This window comes from Bicyclus anynana, chromosome 10, assembly GCF_947172395.1.
Source record: "Bicyclus anynana chromosome 10, ilBicAnyn1.1, whole genome shotgun sequence".
Classification (NCBI taxonomy): Eukaryota; Metazoa; Arthropoda; class Insecta; order Lepidoptera; family Nymphalidae; genus Bicyclus; species Bicyclus anynana.
The window spans coordinates 8,331,126-8,354,293 of record NC_069092.1 but is presented as its reverse complement, the minus strand read 5'-3'; the positions used below and the strand labels follow the sequence as shown (position 1 = coordinate 8,354,293).

The window sequence follows — 23,168 nt, the reverse complement described above, 5'->3', positions numbered from 1 at the left end:
GGCTAATACCAAATCGGGTTGAGCTAATATCTAGAATGATTTTCTCGATTAAAATATGTAAGACTCACTTTAAATTGAGTAGTAAATATTTTAAATTCATTTTGCATTAAGTAAATTCAAAATATAAAAAATCTAATTGAAAAGAAAATATGACTTAGTTTACATTAATATAAAATTCATTTATTTTTTTCAAGATTTCCAAGATCAACAAGATCTTAGAACACATCTCCTTTGTAAATATTTCTCTCTTAAGTTAATTATTTTCTAAATGTAGAATACAACTAATGTTAAAATATACATTTTTAAATAAATAGATAAATAAAATAAATAACACCTTCGCTTATATTATGTAATACTTTTCAATGTACTACAAGTATGCCAATATGGGAGTCCAAAATTATATTTTTTAAATAATCTGATGAAGGATAGACTGGCAGATATCTATATACTCAAATGCAGTCTCCTGAGAAAATTTCAATAAGTTAGTTAAAAAAGTATATTGTTTTACCTACTAAATATTTTTTTGAGATATTCAAAAATAAAAAATTGTTATCCAAATATGAAGCTTAGAGAGACAGGTAAAGTTCAAGGTATATATTATAATTATATCATACGGTTCGTCCATGTCTAATCCATGTAATTCCCTTGCAAATTAAGATATATTATGTAAATATAAATTTGTAAATACTGACAGGAAATTGTATGCTTTATAGACTTAGTTTCTTTAAAGAGCAAGCTGTATGTGTAAATATTGACATGTAAAGTTGATTTTATTCACATATACGAGTTCGTTGACATATATATGCGCATCAAACACGAAACTAAAATAATTAAAGTATAAACTTGAAGTCTATACTTTAATTAATTTTTATATTATGATATCTTAATATAACGGTGAAAAATCCAACCAACATCTGTTTTCCTTAATATTAGGTGTAGGTGCAGGGGGTTAAATCGAGCGAGGTTATCTTTGCCAATCAGGCCCGTCTACAACGTTGACCCCTTCCGGGGGGTGGTCAATCACATTAACCCCCGGGGGGTGGTCGATGACAGTAACTCCGCCGCCGCCATCATTGTCGTTACTACAGCAACAGCAGCAACAGAACGGGAAACAACAACTTGTATTGTTACCCATTATTTATCCTGTAAAAATAAATTAGGTAATATTACTACTAAAACAAGTATAATTATGGACCTAGTTATAATAAAGCTTAGAAGTTAGTAGTCAGTTAGTACTTAGTTAGAGCTTGAAACATGGTGGTGATAACCAGTGGCGTAGCGTGCCTTGGAGGGGCCCTGTATCAAAGTTAGTTGGGGAGCCCATCAATAGACGAGCGGTAAATCCCGAAAATCTTTTTAGCAGTTTCTTTATATGTTTTATTTCTCTGACAAGCACCAAATTAAGGGCTTTGTGGGTTAAATTTTACTAATACATATGGGGCCTCTGTAGCTCGGGGGCTCCGTATCATAATTATGGCCGACAATAATAACTAATTACAAAAATTAATATCACTTTTTAGCAAAATCTTCCTCAAGAATTAACTAACATCTTACTGAGTATATTTCTATTGCGAACTTTGGTTTTAGTGAGTTGGGTTAATTTTGGATCGTCAAATACATTTTTTTAATATTTTAACATTAATAACAAGTAAAGTAAATATGTAAAAGTAAAGTCGTAAACTTAAAACGAAAGTTACAAGGTTCTAAACGCGCCTTGGTCAACAGCCAAACTTATTGAGAGAGAGAGGATTGCTTGGCACTTTTTGTTTGGAAAACTTTCCATTGAATAAATAATATCAAAAAAAAATTAAACCAGGCTTACCTACCTAAGGAGATTTGTACTATCTCAGAAATCCGATAAAATCAAGGATATTTACTTATATAGATTATTAATTGAATATTTACAAATTAGTTCTGATTTGTAAATATTTAATAAATCTTTTAAACTCTATTAATACAGGAAAGAAATCATATTTTAATCATGGGCAAGGGCGTTTATGAAGTAATATTTATTTATGTTAAATTATCAAAAAATTATCCACATAATAAATGTACTTACCTAGCGAGTTTTCCTATATTCCTATACTTATTACTAACAATTTGGCCATCCAATGAAGACTAATCTACTTATACCTATCCTCAATATGTATGATAGATTAGATAAATTGACCGAACGTCCTACATCTACCTGCATTCATAATCTATAGATTAATATCTGTTATACAGAAATATGAGCCATTTCCAATTATAAAGCATTGTTTTCGTATTAGTTAGAAATATTATGTAACTAGGTAAGTAAAAACATAGATGAGTAATGAAACGGAGAATCTTACATAATAACAATACTTACTGTAAACTTCTGTTAAATAGTAGTAAAAGGAAAATATATGGGTTGCCTTCAAGGACGTAGATGTAGGCAAATCTAAACTTAGGTATTAGATAATATTTATTATCAGTTTCAGAATAGATTAAAATCTTCAGAGATATGTTACCTAGATATAATCTAAATTACTGAAGCTACTTAATTTACTTACGTATTTCATAGTTGGTTGAAATTTATTAAGATTAAGACGTGATATTCTTTAAATAATTATGACTTTATACAGTGGCGTAGCGTGCCTTGGAGGGGTCCTGTATCAAAATTACTTGGAGAAGCCCAATGAAGGGTAAAGCTCTAAAAAAATGCTTGCTTAAAATAATTATGATAGTGACTTAAGTAAAGGATGTTTAGGTGCAATATTTGCGTACACGCTTAAGCTGGGAAAATTGCTTTTTTCGACTTTTGTCATTTCTGAAGTGACCACCACTGTCGGGTTATCGGGTAGCACCAGATTTGACTAATTTTTTCACACGTAAGGGGCTCCTGTATTCCGGGGGTCCAGTATACGGCAGATATGGCGGCAGCTTTGCCCCTGGCTTTATATAATAGAGAACTTTTAGGCATTGGTGACCGCATCGAATTGTTACACCCCAATTGACGATTAAGTTGTTTTCTACTCCCTAAAAGTTTATAGTTTAAATAAGTTGCGTTAGCCGATAATTTCAGGGTATCCCCTAATATCACAGAATTTTCAACGAAAAAACCAAAATCACGAGTTGACATCTGGTTAATGATTATGATTAGCTTTCTCAGTAGCGAATCGTATATGTAATAGGTTATATATTATTATCAAGACTATGTAGTATGTACCTATCTATAACATATTTTTGTAGTTAGTAGGTTAAACATTTCGTGGAAAAAAATGACTAAGCCTGACATTACTGATAATATACTATCGATATCTTAACGTCAAAAAATGTATCATTGGTGGACAAAATGGTTTATCGAATAAAGTCTTTAATCTAATCTAAATAAACCTGAAACACAAAAGTTATGACTAAATTGTAGAAGGATTTATTGGTAGCAAGACAGTAATCTTTGTAAGCAAAACAAGGCAGTAAAGAACCAGATTTGTATTCGTAAGTAAATTATTATTTATCCAAGTAGATTTAAAATGATACGAGCAACTTTATTTCTTCTTACTTTAATCAGTAAACGAAAACGAAGCATATCAATTAAAAATTATCAGTAACTTCGTTGTTAAGTTTGTATCAACTATTTTCGTTAATTAACGCCTGCTTCTCAGTATCACTAAAAATGATTCTAATATATTATTAAATCAGGCGTTACTTTAAACGTTTATACTACGATATTTTGACAGTGCAATTCATAGACGTTGTAGGGGCACCCCCAGGGGTCAGGGGTGAGTGTCAAATTCTCAAACAAATATAGGCTAAATTCGACACTCAGCGGCTGAATTATCCCCTGGGGGTGGCCCTGCAACGTATATGAATTCCACTGTAAATCATCTTGTATCATAGGATGTGATAGCCGTCATGTCATACTTTATTAAAGTTAAAGTAATTTATATTATAACGGTCACTTACTAAGTCAATGTAAACCCTCATGTTTTTATGACGTCAGCTTACTGTATTAGCGGTAGTTTTCTTTTGATGGTTAATTTTAAAGGTACCAATACCAAATACTATTCATAATAGTTACTCTTTGATTATTATTATTAATTTCGTTCTTTATTCTAAGCATTTTCCATTTCAGAACATAGCACGAATTTTATTCCTTTACAGTCTTAGTAGAAAAAGCAATATTTTTAGTTAGAGAGAGGTTTTTTCACGATATTTTTCCTTCACCGTTTCAGACATGTGATATTTAATTTCTTAAAATGCACACACCTGAAAAATTGGAGTTGCATGTACCGGATCGGATTTAAACCCACACCCTCCGGAATCGGAGGCAGAGGTCATACATACCCACTGGGCTATCACGGTTTTTAATGACTGTATACTAGACTATTAAAAATAGACGTATAATTTTATTGAAGTAAAATAAAGATGAAATTTAAAAAAAAAACAACTGTTTGATTTTCCAGAAAGATATAGATAAAACATGGGGGCTTCTTGCAGCTGCGATTGCAACCCGTGCCCATGCTGTGACTGCAACTCTTGTTGTTCGAGTTGCGCGGAATGTTGTCCGTGTTGTGCGTGTTGTTGCGACAACAACAACGGCGGCGGTGTCAACGTGGTCGACCACCCCATCGTCATGGACCAACCAAATTATAGATGATTGTGATTATCTTTACTTTTGTTTACAAAGTCGGTATCATTTATTTCATTCATTTTTCGATGTAAGAGGCGGTTTCACCATCTCCCATCCATCCATCCTCCATCTCATCTGAGAGTCTAGTGGCAGTTTGATACTGACGCTATGGCGTTAACGTAAACGCGAATTTCTAAGGAATTGAAACAGCGCCATCTAGTGGAAATATTGAAAACTAACTGGGCACTCTGATAGCTTCACAAGTTTTGCCTTTGTCATTTTGTGTAAAGTTTCTTACTTTTAGTTTACGGTTAGACTATCCGAAATTTATCAAAGATAGTGAAACTGGCCCTTACTTTAATAAAACTTAGTAGGTATCTGTTTCAACATTTTCCGATAAATTCTGGATACTATATATAGGTTTTCTCACTTAATAAATTTTACGCTCTCATCATCATTAAATATTTATTTAACAAAACCTTCTCTTGTAAGTCATTATAATTAGTCATCAATAGGAATGTGTGTATTATGAGTATCGTTGTCCTTGGTATTTTTATATATTTTGTAAAAAACGTAAAATTCTTTGAAAAATTTTTAAAATAAAGATGTTTGATTGAACTTTGATGGGTAATTTCTTAGTGTAATTTTAGACACCTAGACTTTTCCCCAATATTTTTACTATCTTTCTTGAAACTAGCCTACCTAGTTTTACAGAAAAATCTCATCCAATCGATAAACCAATCGTCATCATTATTCATCATCATCATCATAATCATCATCAGCATCATCATCATTGTCATCATCAATGATGTTAGTAACCCATACTTTTATACAATCAATCATGTACCTATATTCAACATTTTTACCACCACTGTTTGCTCTATTAATAGTTAAGAAAAGTTAAATAAAACAATAAATTGTTTTTATATAAATTTTATTTAAATAAAGATTTTTAATTATTTTACAATAATTGTTTAATTTAATCCTCAGTCACGATCTACTTCATAATGGAAATAATTTTGTAACATAGAAAGTCGTTATAGAAATCATTTTGGAAATTTGGAAATCAAGGGGTCGAAATTGGGATCTCTCTGCTCTTCTTTAGACTAATTAGGGGTTTCTACACTATTTAAAAACATGAGAAACTTGGCGGTGACCGTGACTAGATTTATTAACCATTAACTAGATTTTTTCATTATTAGTAAGTGCTGCTTAGCATCGTAATTTTCAATTAATATGGCGTAAATTCTGCAGTTCGGCACAATACCTCGTACTGCCTGTTGGCCACCTCGGATCCGCCGAAAGAAATGTAGCAAACTTCGTGGCTAGGGTGAACCTATAAAAAATAAAAATAAACTTCCAGCAATCTGTTTTGTTCGAACAGAAACAATTAATCATTGATAACTGGATTAACAATATTTATCATTTAACTCTAACAATGAGTTTTTATCTATCTACACTTCTGTACTATTATTGTAAAGAGCAAATATTTTATTGTTTGTTTGCACTGAATAGGCTTTTCACTGTTGGAAAGCTACACTATCTTCACTTGCTATAGGGCCTACAGGCTATCCCAGTATACCTACAGGAGCGGAAACCACGCGAGTGAAACCGTGGGGCGTCTGCTTGTAAAATTATAAAGAGATAAAGTTTATAAGGTTGTAGGAGATCTATTGAATCTACTGGGGATCTACAGAATCGATTTAAAAAATTCTTTTGACTCTGAGCCTTGTAACGCATATAGTCACTAAATATCAGATGGATATCTGATCAACATAGTTCAACGTGTCGCGAAGCTGCAGTGGCAATGGGCGGAGCACATAGTTCGAACAGCCGATGGCCGTTGGAATGACGGCTCCACACCATTAAGCGCAGTGTTGGTCGACCCCCACCTGACTGACGACATCAAGCGAGTCGCAGGTATTCGCTGGATGCAGACGGCTCAGTATCGTGATGTTTGGAAGTCCCTACAAAAGGCTGTCCTGCAGTGGACGTCCATCGGCTGACATGATGATGGTGATCTGATTGACTGCCTCGTTGGTGCAGTCAGCCTGTGTGGATTCCCTTGCTTAGCATGACGCTAGCTAGATGGGTAGCTTTTTTTATTCTTTACAAGTTAGCCCTTGACTACAATCTCACCTGATGGTAAGTGATGATGCAGTCTAAGATGGAAGCGGGCTAACTTGTTAGGAGGAGGATGAAAATCCACACCCCTTTCGGTTTCTACACGGCATCGTACCGGAACGCTAAATCGCCTGGCGGTACGTCTTTGCCGGTAGGGTGGTAACTAGCCACGGGCGAAGCCTCCCACCAGCCAGACCTGGACAAATTAAGAAAATCTCAATCTACCCAGCCGGGGATCGTACCCAGGACCTCCGTTTTGTAAATCCACCGCGCATACCACTGCGCCACGGAGGCCGCCAAGCTTAATGATGAATAGGAGAATATCACTAATTACCTTGCCAGGAGATAAAGACCCCCTGTGTCGGGCTCGTCCCACGTAGAGTGGTTCGGCAGTATTGGTGTTGCCAGCTATGATGGCCCCCGGGGGCACTTGTCCGTGACTAGCGGCCACCCATTGGACGGCGTGGGCAGGGGCACACAGAACCTGGAAACATTTTCAAGATATTGATATAAATAATTAAATTAAAAAAGTTAATATATGTAGTTTAACAAATAAGAAGCAAAATTCTAACGCCCTGGAATACAACATTATATATATTACAACATTGATGAGTTCCTTAAAGATAAAAGCGCTTGGAGGCCATTGGATCAGCTTCCACCTTCACACAGGAAATAAAACTATAAGAAATTGTAATTGTTATTAATTGTAAATTATAATACTGTATGACTTTTTCAAAAGAGCAACTGTTGAGTTTCTTGCCGGTATCTTCTCAGCAGAACCTGCCTTCCGAACCGGTGGTAGAATCTTTACAAATAGTCAACTGACGTGTCAAAAGTGCTTGTAAACTGAGCCTACTTGAAATAAATGATTTTTGATTTGATTTTGATTTGATTTGATAGCTTCTTTGTAATTTTTAACTGTCTACTATTGCATGTGATGCTAGGTTTGAGACTATATATCTAACAATGAACGTCTATTCGCTAAGGATACCTGAACCTTCCTTAATTCATAGGTTCTCAACCCTCTGGTGCTACTTACGCCCTAAAAATCTCAGCACAAACCCCCTAGATCTTCTGCTTAAAACACTACAGGGGACTTTCTACTATTGCATGTGATGCTAGGTCTGAGACTATATATCGTCTTTTCGCTAAGGATACCTGAACTTTCCTCAATTCATATGTTCTCAACTCTCTGGTCAGTGCTAAGTACGCCCTAAAATTCTCAGTACAACCCCCTACATATTTTACTTAAAACACTCAATGCTCAAATAAGGATGTGCTAGATACCTAATCGATTGACGCTGATTATCGTCGTCGTCGTCGTCCCACCGACTGGTGACAGAAGGGCCGGCTTTTTTTACGCAAAGGAATAACAAGCCTAGCTGTCCAACGCGGAATATTCTTGCCACCATGGCCACGCGGGCAATTTGTATAGTTATTAGTAGTAAGCTTAAGTTCCCTTTTGTATTCTTTCTCAATAAAGATGTAATTTAAAAAAAATGTGTTGGGTGCATGAGATCTTACCTCAAAGTTATGAACAGGTATTTCTCTGCCAGCGAACGGTATGTACGCCGCACGATGCTTGATAGCCAGCTTGCCGGGCACCAGGCCTCCGTTGTGGTGAGCTCGTATAGACCACAGGGGGCTTCCGTCCCAGCCCTCCCGACCCGCCGGGTACGCTCGGCCGTACAACGTGTGAGCCTCCGCAGGTGTGGTGGGTACCCAGTCAATGAGCTCGGGAGAAAAATCGGGGACAGGATCTGAAATGTATATAGTTGACTTTTATTAAATGGATTCAGCATTCATAAAATTTCTTGCAAGATACAGTGATCTTGGTCAAAATTAGGTATTTTAGCATTTTAGCCCTCACCCGCACGAGAGTTTTTTTAACGGACGTTAAAAAATAGCGTTCAAATATAGTATGAGTTAAGCCCTCATTCATACGCCAGCGTTTTTAAAACACGAGGTTTTTTTTTCGAGCAGTGTTGCATTTTCAATTTTGAGCGTTGGAAATGGACCTTATGAGGAATACATATTTTGGGGGAAAATCTTTCGATCTACTGAACCGATTTTGAAAATTATTTTACCAATAGAAAGCTTAGTCATTTGTGGTTGTATACTTTATCCTCATATATCCACGAAAATGGGAACTACACGGTTTAAAACCACAGGGGGTCTGGTACCTGATATAATAAACTGTCTGGAGATAGGTACTGTAAATATTAATAAATAATTAATTATTCATATTTGAGCACAAATTACCTACTTACTTCGATTTTATATTATTTTTGTACATTGAACAAAGATTAATTCGGTATTTATTAGTACTTATAAAGAATCGGTTACGTAAAATGTAATCAATCTTTTGATATTTGGTAGGATGTATGAACTAGCGACATCTACTTAGTGTACACCTAAATTCAATAACAAACATGATAATGTTATCAGTTTATACTGCTTATATTGATAAAGCTGGTGACGGTATAGAATTATATCATAGTCTATTTAAAACATCACAATTTCTATGCAAATGCATTTTTGATACTGCTCATACGATCTGAGTACCTACTTATTCTAACTCTTACAAAGATGCTGAATAGTTGTAAAATTAGGACCGATCGCAGTTTTTCCCTCCTTCTAGTAACTTAGTTCTGGTAATCTTTTTGGACGTATTTAATAGTGTCTACTCTGGTTGAAGATAGACACAACATTTATTGCTAGCTCTATTATTTATAGCTAGATGACAAATTACCATTTGAAAGTCTCACAGGACATATCAGAAGTTTATAACAGATCATCTCCATTCACCTTACCATAAATGGTTTACACTTGTGGCCATTAACCTGAAGTACAATGTCATTTCTATTTACCCTTTATGCATCACACCAAAGTACAGCTAAATAATCGGTTGGTGGCAGACATGGATAACAATAATACATTTCTAGATGATCTATAAATTAATTCTGGTTCTAGCTCAGGACTTGCTCATTTTATACGCAAAGGATCAGCTACCTACTCTCCAACGTAGACATGCAGAATATTGCCATATGCATAGCATGCATATGGCAATATTCTTGCCACCTTTCCACGCGGGCATGATTTGTATATTTTTACAGTTATTGGGGTATATTTTTGTAGCTTTAACTAAGCATATTCTTTCTCAATTAGGTAGTGAATATACTCACGGTCTACAACGTGGACTGGTTCTGGTATAGGTTGCGGTGGGTAAATATAATTGGTCACGTAGGTTGGTTGCGATGGTGGACCTTCTGGTGGTGGCGGGAACACCGGCATCATTACCGGCGCTGGGACGTATGCGTAGGAACCCGGTGCTTGACTGGGTGGTGGAGGGTAGCCGAAATATGGGGGTGGTCCACTTGGTGGGGGATCTGAAAACGTGGATAACGTGGATATGTTAGTTAAAAATTGTGTAACGAATCTTTAATATATACTATACGAGATGTCATAGGTTATTGGCTTAATTGCAGGGAAACAAGAAGGGTCATGTGTAGAAAGACAGACTTCTTATCTTTTCAAACAATTTGTATAGGATCAGGTAAACAAAATACTTTATTTGGTTTTAGAAATCATTTTTATTGCATAGTTGTTATATATTTTTAGATACATAAAGTTTTTAAGGTTATATTTGAACACTAAACCAATATGTATTAAACGTAATCACGTGAAACCTATACATTTCTCTTTGTAAATTACAAGTAAATAACTATATATATATGTACGTATAACCTGGATCGACGATAATACAACCATCTTTTTCTTTAGTAGATAAGAAAAATAACAAAATTAAATACTTATTGGTCACTTACTGTAAGCCATTTTTGGAAAATCCCTTTGAAGAAGACACTGAGACTAAAATAATATATGCACTTTTGTTTCTCAAAAGGACTTTATTACGACTTTAGCAGTCACTGAAAAATGTTTATCGATTCGTCCGTACAGTCCTAATCAAGTCTCATATCTCTGTAATTTTCAAAGTATTGATTAGATAAGTAATATATCCACAGTAAGGTGGAATACGATTAATACAATTTCACCAAACTATGACATCATTTTAATGATTATTTGAAAATAAGATATACATTTCAGGTATCCTAAATACAATGAATCTTGATGCAACGTTTGATAGTACATACTAGATAGTGATATATTCTCGTAGTTCTAATTTTTAGGTTTCCACAGTTATCACGGTTCTCTTTTAATTTCGCCGTCGGTGTGTATGTTTATACGTGGCTAAGATCAGAAACTGTTAGTACCAGAAAGTGGAATGTAGGCACGGATACACAGTTCTATGTATCAATTGATCAATTGATCAATAAAATAATAATCTTGAAAGAGTTATTTTAGCGTACGTACACAATATTCTTATAAATAGGAGAAAAACAACAAAAAATGGGGTGTCGTTAGGTAGATAGATCAAAATAACTACTTAAGTTAAAAGTCATTTAAAGAAATTATGAAAAATTTAGAATTTTAGCTCTAATTTTTATTAGATTCAATACTACTAATAACCTTGCTAAACTGTTTTTAAATGGATTAATAAATTACGGCAGAAATAGGATACTTAACAGATATGAAGTCAAAAGGGAAACTTTCCAAACGAAGTAAACTTTACAAATAATACGTAGATCGTTTAGTATAGAAAACAAATGATATAAAAATATAACCCTTTAAATCACAAGTTATAAATATTTTATTAGGTATACATTCCGTATCGACATGATCTAATGTAAAAGTCTTGTCATGTTATCGAATACAACCGTCATCATTTCATAGGCTAGATTAAGTACACAATTATTGTTTTCCGACTGTTATTAAAATTAAATCAAACCGATATATTAATGAAGTAGGCAGTAATTAATTACATTTAGTAAAAAAAGTATAATTGAAAGCGAACGTAATAAAATTTAATATTGTTCCTAGAATAGCAGACGTCGAAAATGTTTTACTATTATTTTCGGTTTTTCAATTGGATATGCACAATTTTTGGTTTAAGGAAACCATTCAATTCAACAAATGCTCAAAAACTATGGACATCTCCAATGTTATGGAACAATCTTTGGTCTATAAGCATTGTGATTTGTGTTATTGTAACACATTTGTTATTTATAGACCTGACTCTAAAATTTGATATCAAAAATAATTTAGACGAAATTTCAAACATTAATAACGTTTTAGTAAATGCGTTAATTATGATAATTAATGTAACAAATGGCGATAATTTACATCGGAAAATATACAAAAGTATTAACAAAATTCTCTTTAATTTGAAATTAAGTAACAGGAGCATAAAGATGATGTCGTTGAAGTTATACATATGGTTTTGTATACAGACATTAGTTTTTGTGCTTGCTATAACTATAGAGTTTATTTTTTCCGACCCACCTTATGTAATGATATTAAGGATACCTTTATTTCTTTCCATGTATCATTTATTAATACATTTATGCTTAATCGTGTCTATTCTAAAAATTCTTAACCGGGAAATGATTGAGATGCTTAATCTGAAAAATGGGACATCTTGCAAAATATTCTTCGTAAAACCTCATCGCACAAGGCTACTTTTTTTTTACTTCATGGATTGTAATATTTATTTTATTTATAAGAAACCAAGAGGAGCACGACAAGATTTAAAATGTATGTGTCAAATATACGACGATCTCTGTACTTGTGTTCATCTTTTACAGAAATGTCATGGATTGGAGGTTTGTTGTTATCATTTTGATTAAGAATGTTCGTCTAAATTTTGCTATTTCACAGATTTATACGAAAATAATATTTTTACAGATATTACTCACTCTATGGTTAATGTTTATAAGCGCAGTTACAAGTATAACTTTAATATCAAATGGGGAGGTATGTATGTTAGCTTGGTGTTTAAATTATGCTCTGACCCAACATATACCATCTTCTTGTTACTACTAACTCTTCCGAAATAGCGTTTTAAATTATAATTACAGACACAAAATCTCTGGTTAGAGATCATAAAAGGGATCCAAGTTTACATTTGGTTTGGTATTGAATGTTATGTAGACGACCAAATAAGGCAAGAAGTTGAAAAGATGGATTTGTTATTAATTAAAAATATGATTGAATTTAGATGCGGTAAGTTATTGAATAAGGCACAAATAACTGGTATCTTACCAATTAAAAAAATATATAAATGTAACGATGCTAATATCCTTTAAGTTTAGTCATCACAATATATCAATGTAGTAGAAAAAGTATAAAATTAGAATAGGCGTTATTAAGAAGTAAGTTTCCATTCTCCTCAAATCTCAAATTTGTATTAAGGATAGACTGGGATTAAACTATGTATATATACATATAGTGTCTCGTAAATTATAGTTACAACACATCACATAAATGTATAAAATTCCCTTGTCAATTTATTAGAACTAATTACATACGCGGTACTTTAGAATTTTATAAATTTAATAAAATTTTCTAATTTTTTAGATCCCATCAGAAAAGATACTCTCCAACTATTCAAACAAATAGTGAACTCTAACCGCTTGCAGTTTACAGCTTGCAACCTCTATCGTCTGAGTTATGCTACTATACTCGGTACCATTGTCAGTGTTATTACTTACAGTGTTATATCTATACAGTTGTTTTAATAAATGATTGTCTGCTTATAAATCGTAATTTGATTAAATATGTCACCTGAAAAAAATGTTTTGTTTTTCATTCATCTTATTCGTACTATTTGCTTTCATAAATCCCACTGGAGGTTCATGTAAAACCATTTCATTACTTAAGCAACGTCAAGGTATTTATCAATTGTCATAAATACTAATGAGCTAACAAGTCACAAACAAATCATCATTAGTCCTAAAGATACCAGTAATAGTCTAATGCATAAAATATGGAACAAGGAGAGTTGTATAAATATTTTATTCTCTTAATTTAAAAATCATCCGTACATTAACAAAAATAAAATGCTCAGGTATTCTGACAAAGTTTGGATATGGTACTTCTTATTTCTGTTGCTTATCCTAATTATAAGGATCAATTATATTCATAACTTAATTATTATTATCATTAATTCCAACTGTCATCCATCTAATAAGCCTAACTTTCTTATTGTCTAACTAATTACAAAAAATTGACAAATTCTAATTAAAACTACAAACGCGCTAAAAACTACAATGAAATTAGAAACCTATGAAATTAGAAAGAAATAAACCTTAAAATTAAAAAGTAATTAGTGAGGTACTCGTATTATAAAGTCTAGAAACCCTTGCATTCAATTTCTTTCAAGGATAAATCGAATCCTATTCGAATTCGATTTATCCTATCGAAATACCCAAGTGAAGTTCTGAGCCAGTTAGTGAACCCTGAGACTTGGGATCAGGGTTCTGACCTAATTATTAGGTATTTATTTAGGATTTCAATTTATCTAAGCATGACTTTAACAGTAATAGAAGATGTACATGAGCAATTACATTGAATTAACATGAATTTAATTTTTTTTGTCAACATTGTGTTGTGACATTTTTGTTATTATGACGTTTGATAACCGATAGCTATTGCTCTAGGGTTGCAATTACAAACTATAATTATTTCTAAGCATTTGAGATTTCTGCGGAACGTGGTGACGAAATAATCACTTGAAACAAGGGTCTAGACGGTGTTGGCGCATTTGGTTGGGGTACGCCGATCGAAGTGATGACACCGACATAAAGCAGTGGTTCGGCTGGTAGACATTCGCCTGTGGTGGTGGTGCAAAGCAGGGACCCGCGTAAATAACACGAGGTGGTGCTGGAAGCCTCACTGGTTCAACTGCACACAATCTGCTGGGCATGCATGCCATCATTGGGTTGTACTTTGGTTGTTGCATTCTGAAAAGATAAAAGAATAATTAGGTAAAAGTTCAAGTCAAAAATAAAGTAATTCTACTCGTTACTACTACTTCAGATATCAAATAGAAGAGAGACAGATAGTAGGAGAATCCATGTAAACAAAATGCGTATGTTAAGGTGGATGTGAGATGTGACAAGAATGTATAAAATAAGGAATGAGAATAAAAGAGAAAGTCTGAAAGTGGCGTCAGTGACAGAAAAATTGAGGAGTGAAAGGTTAGCTTGGTATGGACATGTAATGCGGAGGGATGAAGTAATATTACCAGAAGAATGTTGAAATTGCAATTGGAAGGACACAAGAGGAGAGGAAGACCGAAAAAGAGTGTGAAGGAGAATATGTATGTCAAGGCAGTGCATGATAAGTTGGCGAGTAATAGAGATAGGTAAATAGTGACTTATTTTGCCGACCCCACCTAAGTGAGATTAGGTAAAGAAGATGATGACTACTACTACTTCACTATCATCATCTTTTTCGGGTAATTAACATCCACTGCTGGACATAATTGTACATACTAGAGACATATTGTCTCTAGTATGTACCTACTTCGAAACACCACGGTGTTGAATGACCAGCTCCAGCGTATCCTTGTAACTCGTCTGATTTCATCATATTTACTTTCTTGATTTATAATATTTTGCTCATTTATATTTTGCTAAGCTTGTGAAATATTATATCTGACTGAAAGAAAAATGAATTTGGGGTTGGAAATATAAGAAATTGACGATTTTATAAATGATTCATGAACAAATACTATATGAAGATTTGAGCTTCAGAAAAAGATGATCAGTCTCACCTATTTATATTTAATCATTATAATAGTTAATGCTAGAATTTAGTGACTGTACGGAGTAAAATAACTTACTTGATGCTTTTATATTAAGTTGTTGATCACAGAGAATTAATGGCGCCAGCAGGTGACCTGAGTGCAGATGCTAACGAATGAATATGCAAGATTTGAATCGTTCGCAAGCATTTATACTAGTTGTGTATCGCTTTTTATCTGATGATTATCCCTTTAGCAACAATAATTTGAGAAAGAAAACAATAATTGATAAGATCTGTTCATCGGTTCTAAAAATAAAAAGTGCTAAAAATAGATGTCAATTGTCATTATCATGGGCATCCTTGTTGACGGTTAAGATATCTATAAATAACTCTGAAGTAGTGACAATAATTTTTATTGACATTGAATTACGGAATTGAATATCAACCATAAAAAGTATCATTCAGATATACAAGGAATTAGTGACGTAATTGTCGTCTACAGGGTTTTTATATTTATAGCGCTGAACTTTTTTCAATTTAAATACCTACATTAGAAAATGGTAACCGATTTGCGTATCTATATTATTGTGCAGTCTCAAATTTTCTCTGACAAAAAGATTTAGAAACACGAACATGCATGATACTTTCGTCGTTATTATCAACCCATATTCGGCACACTGCTGAGCTCGAGTTTCCTCTCAGAATGAGAGGGGTTAGGCCAATAGTCTACCACGCTGGCCCAATGCGGATTGGCAGACTTCACACACGCAGAGAATTAAGAAAATTCTCTGGTATGCAGGTTTCCTCTCGATGTTTTCCTTCGCCGTTTGAGACACGTGATATTTAATTACCTACTTCTGATACTTTCTATTACAGTTAATTTTAACGGAAGTTTAAAATAAAATAAATAAATAAAATAAATAAAATAAATAAAATAAATAAAATAAAATAAAATAAATTAAAATAAAATAGAATAGGTATGAATGATACTTTCATTTTGTTTTTTTTTCTGAATCCAAGCAGTGTTTGCCGCTTGAATCAGTACGAGCATTATCATCATGTTGACTCTACAATATTCATTAGTAATTATCATCAGCAACCACGTCCATATGGACATAGGCCTCTAAGAACATCATAGAACTAGCAAACTCATAGAATTTCCTAACGCCACGGTATTGAGTCGCTTACATCCAGCGCCTCCCTGTAAATTCTTCGATGCGCTTTCCGCTATTCCAGCACCTTAGGACCCCAACGTCCAACGTCAATCTGGATTATGTATTTGTCGTTGGCTCCTTAATGGAACCTTATACCTATCTACACTAATACTATAAAAAGGTTCTTAAAGTTTGTGGTATTGTAGGGTAGGGTAATCTCTGGATCTACTGAACTGATTTTTAAAATTCATTTACCACAACCATGTTATTTGTGAGTGTCAAAAGCTATATTTTCTCCCCGTATTCTCACAGGAACGGGAACTACGTGGGTGAAACTGCGGGGCGTCGGCTACTGATACAAATTCTACGAGTACTTTATTGCTCATCTACATCCTGGGTTTATAGAGTTTCATGTCATGTAACGTAATAACAAAATGAAACAAAAAATACAACAAACTACCACGACCACTAAACTAAAAGCGAAACATAACATCATAATATTATCATGTTCTACCTGCTGATCAGTATGAAGGCAAGAATATCATAAAGATTTAGGTTGTTCAGAGAGTACTGTTCCATGTAGTCCTGTAAGACAACACCAGCTTAGCACCGCTTTCATACTGATTCCCATCCGTTTCAAGAGCCGAACATTGCAACTCCTCCTTTTTGAAAATCGGTTAAAAATAGAAAATATACATGGGGAATCGAAGGAGTGTATTTTCGGATTCACCCAAGCGCGTCAATAAACCTAAGAGAGGAAACTTTCATGCTGTTGCCCTCAATATTGATGGGTATGCTTAGGGCAATTAAAAAAAAATAACTTCAGAAATACTCAGTCAGCACGTCAATTATAAGGTAAGGTGCAAAAGCATTTCGAAAATCTAACGATTTGAGCTTAAGGGAACGCTTAAGGGAACGAAAGGATCACAAAAATGCAAAATAAAGACCTTTAACTGTTCTCGAGCTTCAAACTCCGTTATTTATTTTACTTTCAAGTAAACATAAACCCTCAAGTTTAGCGCCTCCAAGTTTAGTGGAAGTTTAACGCCTTCTACTTTTAATATCAATTATGACTTTCTTTGTCAGAATTTAAATATTTTCATTTCAGTCATATAATATACGAGTACAATAAGATGTAAACATGTCTGTATATTCGTTTAATCCTTTGCTTTGAACAAAAACAAATTATCGCTATCAGTCATAAAAATAATATGAATAAAACAACAAAGATATACTTAAATACAAACTTTATAATATTTTTGTATTTTAAAAGTTATCATTTGAACAAGTATCCTGATGGCGTGCTCATATATTATTATATTGACAAGGTTGTCTGTATTTATCTAGATATTATAAGTAACTAACGTAGTTAAAATTTTAATGAATAAAATAAATGCTACTGCCTATCTAACAGTATTAATAATTAGGTAACTACATATCTAAAACAATATAAATATTAAAATCACAGTAATATTAAAATTAGCTATTAAACATAACTTTCACATTCTTCCTTATAAACAATTTACAAATGAATTATTAACTTCTTTACTAACTAACTAGACGAACTTAAATTAAAATACATCCACGCAATAGACATAAATTTGTATTCAATAACTAAGTAAATAGTTATATAATTTTTAATTAATCTATCTTCTAGAAATTGCACGAATCTGCAAATACAATTTGTCTTTTGTGATGATCATTGTGTATTCAATGTCATATTCAAAAAATAATTCAACTTCTTTTGTTATTACTTGTTTAGTTAAACTGTGTTTGCATTTTACGTGACCTTAGAGCTTTTTGACGTCAAGATATAACTAATGTAGGTACTCTTTGGATATAACTAGTATATTGAATGCTCATCGCACTAAAGCACATTATATACAAAATAACTACTGGTGCAATTAAATAACTATATCTAAATATTTCGAGATTCTGGGGATTGTGACGACGAAATAATTATTTGAAACGAGGGTGTTGCATTTGGTTAGGGTACGCGGATCGAAGCGATGACACCGACATAAAACAATTGTTCGGCTGGTACACATTCGCCTGTGGTGGTGATGAAAAGCAGGGACCCGAGTAGTTAACACGAGGTGGAGCTTGGAGACTCATGGGTTGAACTGGAGCGAGTCTGCCTGGCATGCAGGCCATCATCGGGTTGTATTTTGGGTGTTGCATTCTGAAATGATTAGGAGAAATTAGCTTGAAAATTTACATGATATATGACTACTGCTGTATTTAAGTTTTTTTATGAGATCAATGAATATTTTCCTAGAGAAAGATAATTGAATACAGAGCTGTTTATTTTAATTTCATAGTTATGGCGCCTTCCTTGCCATCTACTTCGTAGAAGAAAGAATATAAGACGTCGTAAGCATTAAATTATACTTAACTAATAAGAGACTTTACAATTCAAAAATCACTATTTTGTAAATGGCGGTCTTGATTTAAGAGGAATTCAAAAATCACTATTTTGTAAATGGCGGTGTTGATTTTAGAGGTCCGATCATATGTAAGTCCAAAAATGTAATCCCTATTAATTTAACCACGAGAATTTAAAGCTTCAAGAAAAGATCAAGTTGATTAATCTTTATATTTATTATTTTATTTTATATATTAACAATTGCAATAACAATATATATAACTGTGAAAATAAGTACTCGTAGGTATGAAAAGAACTTACTTGATACTTTTGTATTAGTTGTTGATCACACACAAGCAATGGAGCAGGTGAGCTAGATGCAGATGCAAGCGAGGAAATATAAAACATATGAATTATTCGCAAGCTTTATACTGGTTTTTTATCTTTTATCTAATGAGTATCCCTTTAGCAACAATAATTTTAAGAAAGAAAACAATTGATAAGATCCGTTCATTGGTTCTAAAAATAAAGTGAGCTAATATTAGATATCATTATCATACGGTTAAGATATAAATACCAATGAAGTAAAGCTTTAAGCAATAAAATTGTTTATTGATATCGAGTTACAAGATTAAATAAAAACCATAAAAAATATTGTTAAACAACACATGTTTACTAGGAAATTAATGACATAATTTTCTACCGGTAAGTTAAAGTTGTCCGTGTAATAGAAGTAGCCATACTTTTCTACTTAGGTATATTATTATAATAAGGTTTCTTAGCTCGTCCGGGAAAGTATTACCGTCTTTCCTTCCTTCTCCCTTTCCTTCTCCTTCTCCTTTTCCTTCTTCCTTTCCTTTCTCCCGCCAAGCAGCATTGTTGCGTTTCGCTCTGAAAGATATTGTTATTTACAGGCTTAACAACAGGCCTCAACACTAGTAGCAGCACTCTGTAGGATATGATCTTTGCATGCCAAAATGTTACAATGTTTTTAAACGACGGTTGTATACTTACCATCAGGTGGGGCCAATTAGGTACTTATTGTTATAAAAAAAGTCTTATAAATATCGCTTGAAAGCAGGAATTGATGATTCTGTAATTTTAGACAAACTGATTTATTATTATGATAAGTACTAAGAGGTACTTTAAGCCTAATCTCTAATTGGCTCTAGCGAAATTGTGTAGAAACTTTTCCATAGCGGGTTTTATAATCTTGGATATAAAACTCTTGATAAAGAAGCAGGCATTATTATGCGCAAGATCAATGTGAATAATGAATAAGTATAAATAGATATTTTAAACACAAAACACATCGGATCCAAACAACAAAGCTATCCCAAACGAACCAAAAACCCTCTAAATACTCGTACGTCTCACACCGAAATTCATCATCATCAAGAGATACTGACTTTAATATTAATGTACCTAAATAGAACTGGTTATTGTTGTAAATTGACTTTCATGTTTTTTGAAATCTGACCTGTAACCAAAAAAAGTGTGGATTTTTTTTTAAATATTTATCTACATACCCATCAACAAAACTAAACATAGGCAAAAAGAGTTGAAGACAAATTTACTTCCACACATAATTAATGCAATTTAGGATCAGTCGTTTCGGAGGGGAATGGTCATGGTTATTTAAGAAAAGGAATGGTCGTTGATTTTCTTGGATAACACGGAAACTTTTTAAAAACTTGAAATGAAACTATGAAAAAATATATTTAAAATCCTCTTTCATTTGATATATCACCCATGCAGATAGCATTTTTAAACTTAAAAGCATTCCCAAACCCTCTTTTATTAGGTACATATCTGAAAAGTGTAACATAGACCCTCTTAATTTTTTGGAGTCGGTTGATAAAAAAGGAAAAATAGGTCAGAAATAAAAAAAAAAGTTTTACATACTTTAGTAAATTATTATATTCCTGTATCGACTATGATCTTTATTATAATAACAAGATTACACAGTTGTATGTACAATTATTATTTATATAAAATAGGAAAATTAGGTAGGTACTACTGAAATCTACTTATGAAACTAAAAAAAGTGATGCCATTGTAGATATATATAATTTAATGATATAGGAATTATTTATTTATTCACAAACGTACAACTTACAATGTTGTGGATAAATCCATCTATACTATGCCAGCCATCAAAAATAAACGAAAATTAACAAATATCGGAAAGTGAACCTAGTTTCTTAAAAATAACTTATAATAGAGATTCCGTTGTATTATCACCGATTAATTTTATTTGAAACAGGGATCAGGGCGTGGCTGTTGCATTTGGTTGGGATACGTGCTTTTAAGCGTCGATACTGACATGAAGCAGTTGTTGGGCTTGTACTGATGATGGGTTGGTGGGCCGAAGCAGGGCCCCGCGTGGTTGACCTGTGGGGGGCCGAAGTGACTCGCGGGATGAATCGGGTAGTGTTTGCTCGGCATCGGTGAACACGCTATCATTGGGTTATAGTTTGGTCGCTGCATTCTGAAAAAATAGGTCTCATTAAATTTATTATATTATATGTACAACCCACTGCAGAATCAGGCCTTAATCCTTCCAGGAAAAGGGTTAGACCCGCCACGATGCTCCAACGGTCACTTTCAGATCATTATGATCGCGACTGACGACTCCAAAGCCCGGGTTTTTTTTTTTATTCTTTACAAGTTAGTTCTTGACTACAATCTCACCTGATGGTAAGTGATGATGTAATCTTAGATGGAAGCGGGCTAACTTGATACAAGGAGGATGAAAATCCACACTCCTTTCGGTTTCTACACGAAATCGTACCGGAACGCTAAATCGCTTGGCGGTACGTCTTTGTCGGTAGGGTGGTAACTAGCCACGGCTGAAGCCTCCCACCAGCTAGACCTGGACCAATTAAGAAAACCTCAATCGGCCCAGCCGGGGATCGAACCCAGGACCTCCGTCATTAAATCCACCGCGCATACCACTGCGCCACGGAGGCCGTCGAAACAAACGGGTGCAAACCATCAACTTCCCAACACCAGACTGAGAATGTTTACTGAAAAATTCTTATCCGATCCGAGGTCACTTAGGCTAACCATAGAACCAATAAGGCAGTTCTTGTGGTTAGGGCTTAAAAATAACGATACGAGCGTGCGGCAAAAAACAAGAGTTTAGACATAAATAAATTAGACATGAGACAAGTAGAATGAGAAATTGATAGCACGCGGCAAAAGATGAATAGATTTTGAAAGCGTTTTGTACGGAAACACTAAAAACATATGAATATAATAAAATAACTTCTTGCTAATACTGAAAACGCCAAGTAAAGTCCAGGACTTGTGACTACTGGATGTAGGGTTAAGGAATTCCTTGACGAACGATCAACACTCCCCTTCTCTGCTCGTGTTGATAGTTAATGCTAACAAAATTATGTAAAGTAACTATGCCATAACTTTGGATATACTAGTAGGGATACAGCTGAGAAATAAGCCAAAAAGTTTTCACAAGGAAGAAAATAGTGAATTTTAAAATAGAATATAATGGAGTGAATACTGAATACTTACATGAATATATTATTTTATTTACTGCAAGTTGCACAATCTGCTGAAATTATTTGAATTAATCTGAAATATCGAAATCTTTTGCTTTTTATACTGATTTTATTATCGAATTTTATCTAATGATCGTTATCATTTAAAATCTGCTTGAGAACAAAAAGTCAATAGAATTAATAGATAAGATATTTTATTACTTAAATTATTAATATAAAAATTAAAATTAATTTCTTTTAATTCCAATTTTATTATAACTTTATGCACTCTGCATATTAATTGCTTTATTTTATGTGTACCTACTTATGTTACATTTACAATCACTATCGAGACTATTAAATAAAATCAATAGGCTGATTAGATTTTAGATTTAGATAGATCGTAATAGTACAAAATTATGATATTCCTATCCGTTTCAATTATATATTTACTTTCATTTAAGTTTTTAACAAAGTATTGCATTTGTCTTCCTTTCGCTTCCTGCGAAAGCTCAAGTGAGTTTTATCATGTATTTCTTATTAGATGACTTCCATATTAGTTATTATAATTATAGGTTAGGAGTACCTACATGAGAGGATACCTATAGTTAAAAGTCTTCAAGTTAACTTCATTTGGATATCAATTTAAATTTTAAACCAATAGCAGACAGCAGCAGAGAATATCCAGTTACTAGTAGATATAATATTATTCTTTTATTACATTTTACACGAACTTCATTCACCAAGGAACTTACTTTATTTTATGGAAAAAAAATTAG

The 23,168-nt window shown here is 33.4% G+C and overlaps 2 protein-coding genes across 2 annotated transcripts; one reads left to right on the top strand and one right to left on the bottom strand.

Moving 5' to 3' along the window:
• Positions 1–5,584: 5,584 nt before the first annotated feature.
• On the bottom strand, positions 5,585–10,923 carry LOC112047173 (IQ motif and SEC7 domain-containing protein 2-like). Its single transcript, XM_024084187.2, has 5 exons — positions 10,546–10,923; positions 9,904–10,107; positions 8,243–8,478; positions 7,053–7,202; positions 5,585–5,930 (listed from the first exon to the last, which is right to left on the bottom strand). The coding sequence occupies exons 1-5, from the start codon at positions 10,553–10,555 to the stop codon at positions 5,826–5,828; spliced, it is 705 nt and encodes a 234-aa protein (XP_023939955.2). The 5' UTR covers positions 10,556–10,923; the 3' UTR covers positions 5,585–5,825.
• Positions 10,924–12,091: 1,168 nt separating this feature from the next.
• LOC128198454 (uncharacterized) lies at positions 12,092–13,356 on the top strand. The gene is made up of 3 exons (XM_052884010.1): positions 12,092–12,441; positions 12,697–12,841; positions 13,196–13,356. The coding sequence occupies exons 1-3, from the start codon at positions 12,130–12,132 to the stop codon at positions 13,354–13,356; spliced, it is 618 nt and encodes a 205-aa protein (XP_052739970.1). The 5' UTR covers positions 12,092–12,129.
• Positions 13,357–23,168: the final 9,812 nt, after the last annotated feature.

Excerpts from the sequence above, each read along its gene's own strand:
- LOC112047173 (XM_024084187.2), bottom strand. Across the intron at positions 8,479-9,903 it reads ACCAGTCCACGTTGTAGACC|ATCCTGTCCCCGATTTTTCT; the intron begins GTGAGTATATTC and ends TATACATTTCAG. Across the intron at positions 7,203-8,242 it reads TACCTGTTCATAACTTTGAG|GTTCTGTGTGCCCCTGCCCA; the intron begins GTAAGATCTCAT and ends AAATGTTTCCAG.
- LOC128198454 (XM_052884010.1), top strand. The coding sequence starts at position 12,130 with ATGATATTAAGGATACCTTTATTTCTTTCCATGTATCATTTATTAATA. Across the intron at positions 12,442-12,696 it reads AGAAATGTCATGGATTGGAG|ACACAAAATCTCTGGTTAGA; the intron begins GTTTGTTGTTAT and ends TTATAATTACAG. Across the intron at positions 12,842-13,195 it reads TATGATTGAATTTAGATGCG|ATCCCATCAGAAAAGATACT; the intron begins GTAAGTTATTGA and ends CTAATTTTTTAG.